Here is a 13,459-nt window from a genome sequence, read left to right on the forward strand (position 1 = left end):
CTGTGACACTATTGAGGAGAGTTTGACTCTGATTTCCTTGTGAGTGCCCTCTGCAGCATCACAGGATGCTGTAGCTCAGCCCTGCTCACCAGGCTTAGCAAGCCAGCTCCTCAGCCCACCCTAGCTTAGTGCTCAAAGCCATGGACATTTTGCTCATCCTTTACTCCACTCTCAAAATCTTTAATATCCTTCTTCAAACAGGGAACCCAAAACCAAACTGCCCACTGCCCCTCTTTCCTTATATACACATGCAAATATTTATCTTGGTATTTTATGAGGATTAAGTTACTTTATATTTTGCAGAGTTGAGAGTTTAAAGTAACTGATCGTAAGTGCTTTTATTTGTGTCCCATGGCATCTACTTCCAGCTGGAAAGAGCTCCATTTACACTGACAGTTCTTGCATCCATGCAGGGTAGCAGAATTCAAGTGGAAGCAAAAATCAAGGCACTGCGCTTTTATTTGATAGGAAGAGAAGGCAGCAACATTTTCCTACATGAAAAGTGTAAACACTCCTGGCCAGTAAACATGTTATATAGAGGCCCTGTTCTCAGTCTGTTTTCTGATGGAGATTAGTATATATTTTGAAAGAGTAATATTCTTCCTTCATTAAACTATTTCTGAAGGAGAAGTGAGCTTCTCCATAACTAAAGAAGCATTAGATCACCATTTTCCCTATTTGTATTTCCCAAATACTGCAGCATTTCACATCTCCCAGTCTTCAGCATTATTCATAATGCATTCATTACTGCAGATGTGAGAGACTTATACTGAATATATGCAGTAAAAATGACCCTCTAAGGTATCTCTACAGCTAAACCTGAAATAAATTAGTCAAAACCTCCATAAACTGTTTTAATAGACACAATATCACAGTGATGATACATTTAAATACAGTAATACTGTCAGCAAATTATCATAAAAAGAAAAATTCAGATCAAACAATTTAATATTGAAGAGATGAATTATGACTTTTATAATGTCCCACTGACATTACTTAAAACAGAATATTACAAGCTAATTATATGGAGGAAATTACAAGAGTAATTCAGTACAATACTAAATCTGTAGTAAATCAAGCACTTTCTATATTACTTTTTCAAGGTCTTCAGAGTGTAAGGCATCTGAGAATTTCCTTATACTCATAGGTTGTAAACAATTTTGGGGTTTTTAACCCAGGAAAGAGCCAGCCAGTGCATGAACAGCTAGTGGTCTTTCACCACCTTCTGCAGATGTAATATCTGGCAGCTATAGGTGTCCTGTGCTCTCATGATGCTGTCTAGCTCTGATCAATCCAGGTTTTCTCCTCATATCTGAAACTATTTCAGTATGAAATATAAACGTAATGCAGTTTATTTAACGGCAGCTCCATAAAAACACTGGCTAGATGGTGACCAAACAAGAACTCTGTCTTCAGGCAATCCTCAGTCTATAAACCTTTGAGGTTTTAAACACTCATGAGACTTTGTCTCGTGTTTGCATTTGCCGGATTTTTTGTATTCAAAGTCCGCTTAAAATTATTTCCTATTTCCTCAAGAGTTATTAGAAATAGCAGATTTGGTGGTTTCTCAATGTTAGTTCTTGTGCATTGAGACCTATGCCAGGTACCCTCATGGTGTCTTTCTCATTTCTTTCCTTCAATGTGTTACCAGTGTCAGCTTGGAGTTTTCAACCAACCATGGCCGCTCATGGTCACTGCTCCACATGGAGTGTTTGCCTGAGATCTGTGCTGGGCCCCACCTGCCCCACAGTACCATCTATGCCTCTGAAAACTACAGCGGGTGAGTGTTCTCTGCAAAATAGGGGTGCAAGACTAGAGAAGTGAATTGTAGGTGGCAGAGGAAAGCAGCAAAGCACGCAACTCCGTGTCATCATTCATTTTTGATTCGCTGGGGGCAGTGAGGAAGGAGTGTTCTGGGCTCACTGGCTACCCAGTAATGAAACTTGAAATGTATGGGGCTGCTTCAGTGGTAAAATAATTTTTTTTTTATGATAATGACAAATTTTAAAAAATCCAATAATCCACCTTTGGACAGCATATTGACAATAAGAAGAAAACTTGTACTGTGTCAAAGCCACAGAAATTTTCTTCTTAGTCAGAAAAAACACCACTCAAAGCTGTATTTACATCCCCAGACACATTTACTCACGCGGAATCCCAGTACTGGGTTACAGTGAAGCACATCCTCTGTACTTCTGCTGATGGAGATGGTTGTTAGTGTCACTTTCTTGTATCAGCCCTTCTCAGCTCTAAGTCTCTTCTCTGCCGTTCTCACTGAAAAATGAACTGTGGCGTCTTGCTGCATAGCACAAAATCCCTGTGTATCCCAACTTCCATAAGACTTACAAAATAAATAGCATTGCTGTAATCTGATGACACACAGCCCCTACTCTCATCCAGTTTTCATAGGAACATTACTCCTGGTGTGTGCAGAAAGTGCAGCCTCCGTGAATGATAGAGAATGATGGCCCAGACTGCAGCAGGCCAAATCCTCTGGACTACTCTTCTCACCCCCCGAGGGTTTCCACCAAACAGAGTTCAGTCCTGCTGAAGGTTCAGTTTAGGTGATATTCAATGTGATGGAAAAGTCACTATAGCAAACGAGGTTATGGTCTTTGCCAATTTCATGAATTCCTACATGAATGGCTGAGTTTTATAACATAATAACTAACTTTCATATATTGTATGAAAATACAGGCTGTGTTCTTCTTTTACTTTGTATTTTCTAGAGCTGCCATGAATTTAAGCTTCATTTGAGCAGATGTTAAAATTAAAGCTTCTCACAAAGCTTCCAGAATACATAAACATATCTGCAAAATATATAGTTGCTTAAAGTAACTATCAGTGTAAAATGCTAGAGTTTGTGTTGTATGTATTTCAGGTGGAACCGAATAACTATTCCCCTTCCCAATGCCGCACTGACAAGTGACACCAGGATTCGATGGAGACAAACAGGACCAATCCTTGGAAATATGTGGGCAATCGATAATAGTTAGTATTCTTATCATCATGACACATCAGAAAAGTAAATTTTATATGCTTCTCCAAGTAAACATATTTTCCACAATCACCAGTCAATGGATTTACAGTTTGTTAAATTCCTGTTCTGCTTAGTTGCATTTGGTAGCAGGTGCATTTTGAAGCTAGAGAGAGATTCTGCCATCAGAAAAGACAATGGTCTAGCAGAGTATCTTTCTTTTTTTTTTTTTTTTTCTTTTATTTGAATGCTTTCCAGGAAAAAATATTGGTGGCAGGGGCTTAGTATAACATTTCTTCTGTCTGCTGAGTCCTAATTGCATAAATAGGTTCCACACTGGCTGTGTGGAACTGCACCAGCCTGAGCAACAACTGCAGCATCTGGAACGTATTTTTGCTTCTGGACATGGAAGACCATCTTCAAGCAATGCTGCTACAAAACACTGACAAACCTTTACATTGTTTACTGTATTTTCAGGGAAAAGTACCATCTGTTTCAGGGAACTGTTCTCTTAGAAAATTATTTTTCACATACCTTTTCTTTAAATGGATGTGAAGAACACGGAGGAATTTATATTTATATGACTTATTGCGGAGGATAACCAGGACCAGAATTAAAAAGAAATACTTTAAAGGACAGAAAAGGTATTTAGGAACACAGGATAAAATGTATGAAATGAAGAAATAAGTATCATTGAAAGGGCTAACTAAGAGTAACTGCAAATTTTTTTAGCTTTCTTGTTAGCCCTAAATGATTTGGAATGAAGTAAACTATATCCTGAATTTGTTTGGCTAGAGGCGTGAAATACGTAAGTTAGAGATTCACAGTGATGTACAATAGCCTGTGAAATTTTGTAGTGATTCCCAGTAAGGTTTGATATGGTGCCTAGGAAAAGTAAATAGTTACATTTTGGAGAATTCTTAAAATAGATTGATGCCTAGTTTTGAAAATAAAATCTTGGAGCTGTTAAGGAGATGTCATAAAGGAAATTTTGTCATTAAAAATAATGAAAAGTGTTCTCTTAATCATAATTGGAAGTAGCATCATCTTGACATTCTGGATATGGTATTAATGCTTCTCTTTAGGGATATGATATACATCAAAAAGAAAATAAAATTAAGGGAAAAGATAGGTGTATAAACATAAGATGTCTGTGAGTATCTGCAAAGATGAGTTGCTATCTCACAAAATGCAGACTCTAAGTGTTGGAGACACTCACGAGGGGTTCACAGAAACCACAGCAAGATGAAATCAGTCCAAGGATACCAATTCCTTACAATAGAACAAAACAAGATTTTGAAAATCATTTGACAATTCATTTATCTGCACAACCTTTGCTTATAGAACAAAGTACAACTCCATGAAAGGATGCTGCATGCTCCTGTGTGCACCATCTCAAAAAATCTGGCTAGAAAGTGCCTGCTCTGAATTTGAGGTACAGAACCATGATATAGGAATCAAGTCTTAAAGATGTATTTCTGAGGTTTTGAATGCCTCCTTTGTTAAATACTTGTGACACAGAAGCTTTACACTGTATTGTAGGGAAAAACTCATAAATATTGGCAAGCCTTGCAAATTCTTGAAGAGAGGAAAATTTTCAAAGATTTGGCACTCTGACTTTTAGCTTCACAACTGTTTCCTATGTGAATTAAGTTTTAAATGAAATCTGGAATCTGGCCATCTTTTAGAAACTCTGGAAAAATGCCAATTTCCGTAAAGTTTTTTCATTTTGAATGACATCATTACATCTTTAACCCTTCTACTTTTACCACCCCCTCAAAAAGACCTCAAAAGACACAAATAAATCAAACAGACAGAACAGAATTTTTGCACCCTGAGAAGTGAGAAAATCTAGAAATCACATGAAATCTGATGAGGACTAAGTTATAGGGAGCAGCTAACAAGGATTTAGAGTGTGTCTGCTGGGGAGAGCTGACACCTTGCTTTGATGGGCAACATTATAAAACTAGGAAAAGGAAAAAGTACTGCTTCTTATAGAATATTTCAAATTGGTGGCTATTTCTTCCCAATGTCACGATGCAAGTGGATAACGCCAAGTAATAGGCATTCTTCAACAGAGAATATGACATTGTTCATGGTTAAGGCCTTTTAGCATGTTGTATTGAAATGATATTGCCCACAACTTATGACTTTTCTTTATTGTAGTGCAAGAGATTATACTGAGATTTGCTCATCTTTCCATCCTTTGTATTTTTCACAAAATATCAACACTGCTGATTAGAAATCATTGGAGGAAGATGAAGCAAAAGAGTAAAACAAGTCTGGTGTATTTTTGGGCACATAGGATGTGGAGCTTTGTTCCATTTAAAAGAATGAGTGAAAGAGTGTGATAATTAATAGTTACTTAAGACATACCAGGGCAGGTTCTTATTCCCCAGTGAAGTAAAGGATGTAGATTTCAATGAGAGAAGCAGTGACATGACCAATACATAGATAGGATTGCATCTCCAAACTAAGCTGAAAGGAATGTCAATGAAGAATGAAGAAAAAGGTCAATGCCTACAAAATTATTTGATCTCATTCACAGGCTTGGTAATTAAAACAGTACTAGTACTTGAGCCAGAGATAGACATGACACATTAGATAATAAATTATCCCTGACTATCCTTGACACTGTCAAATGCATTCTATCCTTTCATAGACCTTTTCCAGGTAATGGGATTAAGATAAATACAATAACTGTATGATCAGATCTGTATTCTTTCTGTATTCATCATACTCTGTTGATCAGGTAGCATAACCCTCCATTTAACTGATTTCTCTTCTCTGCAGTTTATATTGGTCCATCTTGCCTCAAATTCTGCTCAGGGCGAGGACAGTGTACTAGAAATGGTTGCAAGTAAGTGTTATAATTCAGTACACATGTTCAATTTCTGTCACATAGTTCACTTGGTGGTGTGAAAGTTGAAGTGATTTTCATTTCAGTCCTTGCTCTTTTAGATGACTAAATATAAAACTAGCATAACCCTCAGAATTCATAAAGCTCACTGGAAAGCTAAAGATAAATCTTTCTAAACAGCAGCATGTTTAATACTTTTTTTTTATGATTTTCTTTAGGTCTAACTTCCAGTTCACCTTAAAATGTGCTACAGAGCACACTGAAATGTCAGTGATGCATACTTTGTACTGGTTTTAGAAGTGATTCGTCACTTTTTCACTTTTGTATTAAATGTTGGGAAAGAATTACAATTTTAATAGTTCTAATATTCCATAACCTAATATACTTCAAGGACAGAAGATCAGCACTCCACTTTTTTCTGATAGTCTGGCTTGTTAGAAGGGTTCAACTCTAAAAATTAAAAAGGTACTTACTCAAAAGCAGTATGCACATTCTAAATATTGGTGTAACTACATTTAGGTATTAACAAGAGTGTGACCCACGAGGCATTCTCTTCTGTAACTTAATTTCTTGTAATCAGATCTAGTATGCTACAGATAAAAGTAAATTTGCCATTTTACATATGAGCAGCTGTAATTATGTCACCAGGGGTTTTTTTCCAAAAGTTAATAAAAATATTTCTGTATTGTGTTATGTGTAGATTCATGGGGTGCTCATAAATACATTTTTTTTTTAATTCGAAAAGTGAATACTAGCTAACAGGAATCATTGGCTATGCACTTTACCTAAGTAAAGCTCAAAGAGATTCTTGGGCCTTAGATTTGAGAGGGACCGTGTGGGTATCCTCAGTTTATGAACACCTGCAGCCACCATGTTGGTTGACAACCAGCTGCAGCCAAAGGTGGGTCCCCAACTGTGCTTTTCACCCTTCCTCACCTGCAGGTGCGACCCCGGCTTCTCAGGGCCAGCGTGTGAGACGGCATCACAGACCTTCCCCATGTTCATCTCCGAGAGCTTCGCCAGTTCCCGCCTCTCCTCCTACCACAGCTTTTACTCCATCCGCGGAGCCGAGGTCAGCTTTGACTGCGGGGTCCTGGCCAGCGGCAAGGCCCTGGTCTTCAACAAGGATGGAAGACGCCAGCTTATCACTTCCTTCCTGGACAGCTCCCAGTCCAGGTGAGAGGGAATGAGGAGCAGTGTGAGGCAAAGAAATTGGGGAGCCCCTCCCCTTACAGCCTTGTGTGTTATTAAGCCAGTTGTTTTAGCAGGTAAAATAGCCTTTAAAAAACTCCTAGTTCCATGTTTTAAGGGTGATTTCATAGCCTTGCCTTTTTTCCTTCTGCTTTGTAAACAACAGAGTCCAAAACAGACTGGAGGGAAGTTATTGTACAGCTTGGATGGAAAATATGAAATGTTAATATCAAACCTGAGTGTCAAAGCCAAGTGCTAATTAATTATTTATAAGGTTGTGTTTATTTGACAGCTTGTGGCAACTGATTAGATCCATTCACTATCTCTCCCTCCCCTTCAGTGCCTAATAAATAATTAAATGCAGTAGTGATTGGCATTTTTTTAACTATATGTACCACATTGCATTACTTGACAATAAAAACAAATCACACGTACAAAAGCCCATAACAGATATTTATCAAAATTTGCCTAGATTAGGAAGATCTGAAAACAACCTGGTTAGGGGAAAAAACCAAACCAAACCAAACCAAAAGGCAACAAAATACCCACTATGAAAATGATACCCTGCAAATATTTGTGTAATTCTGATGCAGGTTCCTGCAGTTCACACTACGTCTGGGCAGCAAGTCGGTGCTGAGCACCTGCAAAGCACCTGACCAGCCCGGGGAAGGAGTGCTGCTGCACTACTCCTACGACAATGGGATTACCTGGAAACTGCTGGAACACTACTCTTATCTCAACTACCACGAGCCAAGGTATGTGCACAAATATTACAAAGAGTGTTATTTACATGCAGTTATGCTGGTTGTGGTGGTCACTGCAATGTGGAGACTGAGTACGTGGTGCAAGAGGGAATGAAGAGTTTTTATTGCACACTGAAACTTACCACCTTTCTTTAAAATTTTGCAGCTGTTCTAGGCACTTCCCATTTTGTCATTCTATAAAAATGAGCACATGGGTTTAATGGCTTTCAAGTCTCAGGTGATACAACAGAACAAGCTGAGGCAGTGTGGAATGAGGGATAGGACTGTGCTTGTGGGAAGCAGGGGCATGTCTCTTCCCATGGAAGCAGCCACTTGTAAAGAAAAATTAACATAAATTATTTGTAACTTTGAAGCCATAGACACCCTCGCTACACCATCCTCTGGGATTAGGAGTTTGCAGGCAGCACAGGACAGCTGAGACAAAATCTGATCATGAGGATCTCTGAGGTCAGCAGGGAAACTGTGCCTGCTCCCACTCAGAAGGCAATTGCATGACTTCATGGCTGTGCCTCTGCCCTGGGCTGGGCTTGGTGCTCTGGGAGAACCTGCTGGTGACTGCCTGCACAAATCAAAAAGAAGTTGAACAAAGAGCTCATCTTATCTAGCAGCACCTATGTTTGGTGTCAGATCAGAGAGGAATGTCTCTCTTGTATTTAGAGAAGGTGTTCCTTACTGTTACATTTGTGACACCATCCACAAAATTTAGTAGAGCAATGCAAATGCACAGTGAGCACAGCTGTACCAAAAGCCCAGAACAGTCTGGTCTGGATCTATGCAAACCCACTCAAAGCTGGCAACATCCACCTTCACAGGGTGCTGCAGCAAAGCCAGTAAGTGCCAATTAAAGGAGATGCTCTGCAAGGGGGCCCAGAAGAGGCAGAACTGACAGTGGCAGCACTGGACTCATTCCAGCAGGTCCATTTCCTGCCCAAGGGTAGCTTTGACCTGGCTGTTGCCCTATGTCTTCTTCTCTACCGAATTCAAGCAAAACATCTGAGTCAGCCCCAGGGGTGGGACTGTAAATAGCCTGCAAGTCACTTTAAGTACACATAACTTTCATTATTTATATTTATTGAGCTCAGATGAGCACTTTCTTAAAAAAAAAATTAGATTTCCACATCTTGTCAATAACTCAGTACGCAATTGTAATATACAAACTGTGATTAAGAATGTCCTAATGGAAAAAAAAACACAAAACCCTTGCAGCATTAAAATTATTTCCTGGAAGCTGTAAGAAATACTCAAAAATCTGAGAGGAGGGCTGTATTTGGTAGAAATGTATTGTAGACCTTAATTTTTGAAGTTCTAAATGTTTCCAAAGGAAAGATGCTACAGACTGGAACACTTATAACTCTTCTTCAAAGTTTCCTTTGCCTGCCTTTATTATAGTCACATATATATTTTATATGGCCCTGTTTCTAATTCTTAGATTCAAGATTACATCTGTAGGAGTTATATTTCCCTAAAGGTTTTTAATATATAGCACTATGAAATTTTTATAACAAAAAGGAAAATACATATCCTGGTGACTGATTTTAATGAAGTTAAAGATATAAATGTAATAAATTACATAGATGCCAGAGACCTTTTTTGCTTTTTGATGTTAGGTATGAAACACAATTCCTGTTGTTCTGACAAGGTACAGAGCAAAGTACAATATACACAAGTTAGAGAGATTTGCCATGGGAGATTAGATAGATAGATAGATAGATAGATAGATAGATATTCAGTCCACTCTGGGTAGATAAAAAAATGACAGACATACAAACCTGAAGCTAATGCTGGCAATAATTATGAAGAAAGCTTCACCTTTTCATATTATGTTGTCTGAAAATGTCAGCATTTTTAGTAACATGGATGGACTGCTGCAAAGTTTGGCAATCAGTCTGTATCCACGAATTTAATTAATCTTCAGTCATACAAAAAATAATTACACATTTAATGTTCTTCTGGAAAGGTGCATTTAATCTGCTAACATTTGACAGCTGCATTTTTCTTCTGAGCAGAGCAGCGGTGGCTTTTCAATATTAGGTATGCGCATAGCTTGAAAGAATGAGATCAGAGCAAAGGTCTCCCAGCTGGTTTTTAAGAAATCTAATGGTGGCTGGTAATGTAAGTAGGAACACTTTTCTTCTCTGCAGCGGGAAAGTCATTAGCAGGAATCCCCCTCCCTCTCCATCTATCTTCAACAAATTAAAGCCAGATAGGAGAAGTTGTTACAACTGGAGGTGTAGTCAGGTTCTGCATACTAACATATGTGCCATACACGGTGGTTTACACCTACGTTTTTAAACTGTGTTAGCTTACTCCCCTGGGATGGGGAATCTATTTTAACATGTGTTAAATATTTTAACATCTGATATATATCAGTGGTGTATGTCATGATTTAGGATTTTCTGTATATTACTGTCAGTGAGAATTAGTGTCCACGTGGGCAAGTTTATGAGAGGTAAGAGTGAAAGGGAAGATACGAGCATCAGAGGCAGCCACCAGCAGAGAAATATGCCCTGGATTATGGCAGAGCATTAGCTCACACAAGTGCCAGGTGCTTCACAGTACCCACTGGATACAGTGCTCCTCCCAGCCAGGGTACCAGCATTCCTCAGGTTCATGCCCCTGAAGCATGGCAGAAAAACATGTTTCCTTTTAGCATCACTACAAATTTCTTATAATTTGTGCCTTAAAAAAATTAACCCAAAAGGTTATAGAGTTGCTTCTTATGAGGGAATCCTTGGTAGAAAAGAAGCCCTTGTGGTTTAGTCATGTGCCAGAGAGCAGTGGGGCTTGGTCTTTGTCTTAGACGGGTACAAAGTCATTTAAACATGTTTATTTGAGTGTAAAGGAAATGTATCCATCATCCATAAAGTGTGTACTGTGCTCGTCCCATGCCACAGGGACACGGCCATGTCACCTCTGGCTGTCCCTCCACACTTCTCTCTCCAGTCTACGGATGGCAAAGAGCAGCTGCTAGAAATGCCTGGCAAGACTTTTTGAGTGCTTCCCACTTGTTTAGCCAAGCTATTTGATTTTTTTCTGGTTAATGGATTAATGTATTCTTCTTTAAAATGAATGTGACACTAAACAACAGTATTATAAATTTACTCTTTACAAAGATGTTCTAGCAAGTCATTTTTAGGAGTGTGGCTTTTGCACTAAGAGCGCCACAGGCACAAGACCCTTTCATATGCAGAGAGCAAAACATTACAACAGGCAGCTTAGAAAGCCTTAATTCTGAAAAAAAAAAGATGTTAGAGTATAAGAAGATGCTTCCAGTTTACCTGATTTATCATTTTATTCACATTTCCTCTAAGAGAGAAAGAAAAATATCAGCTACATGATCAGTTTGCTGAAAACCCTTTTGCCAGCAAGTAATTGTACCCCAATGGAGACACATGTCCCTGTTGCCAGTCTGTCTCACAGTTGACATGGCTGTGTGGGCTACCATGGTCTTCGTGATTTATGGAGCTTTCAAGAAGGTGTCATTGCTGTGGCAATTAATGCATACTCCCTGCTGCAGTGTATGAAAATTGCTCCTGGAAATTAGATAATACTCTTAATTTTCTTTGCAGTTTGTCAATTCTAGGTGTGTTGACATAGCTGCCATGACAAATCAGGTGACCTTGCATACCAGAAGCACCTGGGACTCACCTCCAGTTGCATCTCTATACAGCTACAAAAAGGAAGTGCTAAAAAAGACTACGCATAATCACGCTGTCTGTCAAGATGAACCTTTTCCATCTGATTATGGCAATTTACAGGGGTGGGTTCTTCTAGGACAAGAGCACCATTAGAATGATGTCAATGCTGTGCAGGAACTAGTGCAGATGTTTACAGGATGCATATCTTCAGATCAGGATAAAACCTGCTGAGTCTCACAAAGTGGAACTGGAATTCTTAAATCCTTGTCAGATGATCATTCCTTTACTAATTTACACCTTTAAATTTACTGAGAGCTCCACAGTGGAAGCAAAATTTACAAATTTGGTAGAAACTCTTTCTGGTTGCTTTTGCACATGACTGGTTTTCAGTAACTGAACTGATTACCCAGAGAACTAACAATTCCCCTGTCCCTGTCACTGGTAGCAGCTATTCCAGCAGATGCTACAATATTTGTGGGCTGAATTTATTCCATTATTTTTAAGGTCAGTAAGGAAAAATTACCCTAAAATACATCCCCACGGAATTACAACAAACAGCAAAAACTGACAATAATAACTTTTTTTGTCTTCCAGAATAATTTCAGTGGAGCTGCCTGAAGATGCGAGGCAGATTGGCATTCAGTTCAGATGGTGGCAGCCATATCACTCCTCACAAGGAGAAGATGTGTGGGCAATTGATGAAATCATCATGACCTCTGTGCTTTTCAACAGCATCAGTCTGGACTTCACCAACCTAGTTGAAGTCACACAGTCTCTGGGATTCTACTTGGGAAATGTTCAGCCCTACTGTGGGCATGACTGGACTCTCTGGTGAGAAACATGTATTCTTTTCTGTTCTACTTTTGTTTTCCTTGTTTATTCATCCTGTTAAGGATGAAGCAACTGCTGAAAATGCATCTTTCTGGCAGCTATTCAGAGTGATTGTGTCTCATCCTCACATTATGGACAAAAATACAGTCACTAATCTTATTGCAATTAGCAGTAGGTTTTTCACCTCATTGCATAGACTTATGTTTGATGGGAACATTGAATGTAGCATTCTTTTTCCATGAAATATTTAAAGAATATCCTAATAGAAAAAAATCAGAAATTTTTCATAACTTTCACTTAAAATCCAGGCAGGGTAATATGGATACACAGGTAATTAAATAATGCCTTAAGTACAGACTCTGAACATTTTGTAAGTGATGTTCAGACCAGTGTACATAGCCATTATATTGTATCCAGAAAGGAAAGGCAGCAGAATACAGGCAGAATGACATTAGCCATTTGTAGTTGTTTTGTCTGGTATTTTATACACTTAGTAATTTACACTGTGATCAGCATTATGACATATTATAATTATGCCTCAAATGTGCTGCATATTTGGAAACAAAAGCAAGAAAACATCACATGCCTCAATGAAAATAAAGGCAAGAGAAAGGGGAAAGAAGGAAAAATAAATTGTTAGGATTGCATAAAAATAAGCTTTTTTACTAAAATATTAACATGTTTCACAAAAAAGATTCTGGAGCACTTGAGTGTAATATTTGGAATTAATACAAGGGAAGCTCAATTTAATCTGTGTGTTTTGATTAAAACCAAATAACAGTTTCATGCTAGTCTGATCAACCTATAAACCCAGTATAGTTTTAATTGGCATAGATATATTTCTTTGGAGAAAGTACAATCACAGTAATTACAGAAAACCTGAAGAAAATAAAATAATTTTAGCGTCCCCATGAACAGTCAGAGAAACACTGTTGGAATTTTATTAACAGGTATCTCTGAGCAATCTGATTTGACTTTCTGATCATCTGTCAAACTAAAAGGAGTTGGCTTAGCAGTAGGAACAACACCGAATGTGTCCTAGCACTGATAATGAGGCAGCAGAAGCACCATTAACCACTTTAATAAGGACAAGGAAAGTACTCGCTGCTCATTAAAATGAAACCACATGTTAGGGCTCAAACTGTTTGTATCTCCCTCATCAAAGAGTTGGAATGAAAGCCCTTTAATGACATTGTTT

General features: G+C 38.4%; 1 protein-coding gene across 3 annotated transcripts in view; it reads left to right on the plus strand.

Annotated features, from left to right (window-relative positions):
- Nucleotides 1–13,459, plus strand: part of RELN (reelin) — a 276,616-nt gene that overhangs the window by 172,962 nt on the left and 90,195 nt on the right. For all 3 annotated transcript variants that reach the window (XM_042018399.1, XM_042018400.1, XM_042018398.1), the window contains exons 15-20: nt 1,652–1,780; nt 2,882–2,991; nt 5,771–5,837; nt 6,780–7,013; nt 7,622–7,783; nt 12,025–12,261. In XM_042018399.1, the coding sequence (XP_041874333.1) occupies nt 1,652–1,780; nt 2,882–2,991; nt 5,771–5,837; nt 6,780–7,013; nt 7,622–7,783; nt 12,025–12,261 (939 nt within the window). The remainder of the gene's footprint in view (nt 1–1,651; nt 1,781–2,881; nt 2,992–5,770; nt 5,838–6,779; nt 7,014–7,621; nt 7,784–12,024; nt 12,262–13,459) is intronic.

Source organism: Corvus kubaryi, unplaced genomic scaffold (genome assembly GCF_017639235.1).
Source record: "Corvus kubaryi isolate FWS band 111438036 unplaced genomic scaffold, C.kubaryi_AGA036_p1.0 137, whole genome shotgun sequence".
In the NCBI taxonomy this organism is placed as follows: Eukaryota; Metazoa; Chordata; class Aves; order Passeriformes; family Corvidae; genus Corvus; species Corvus kubaryi.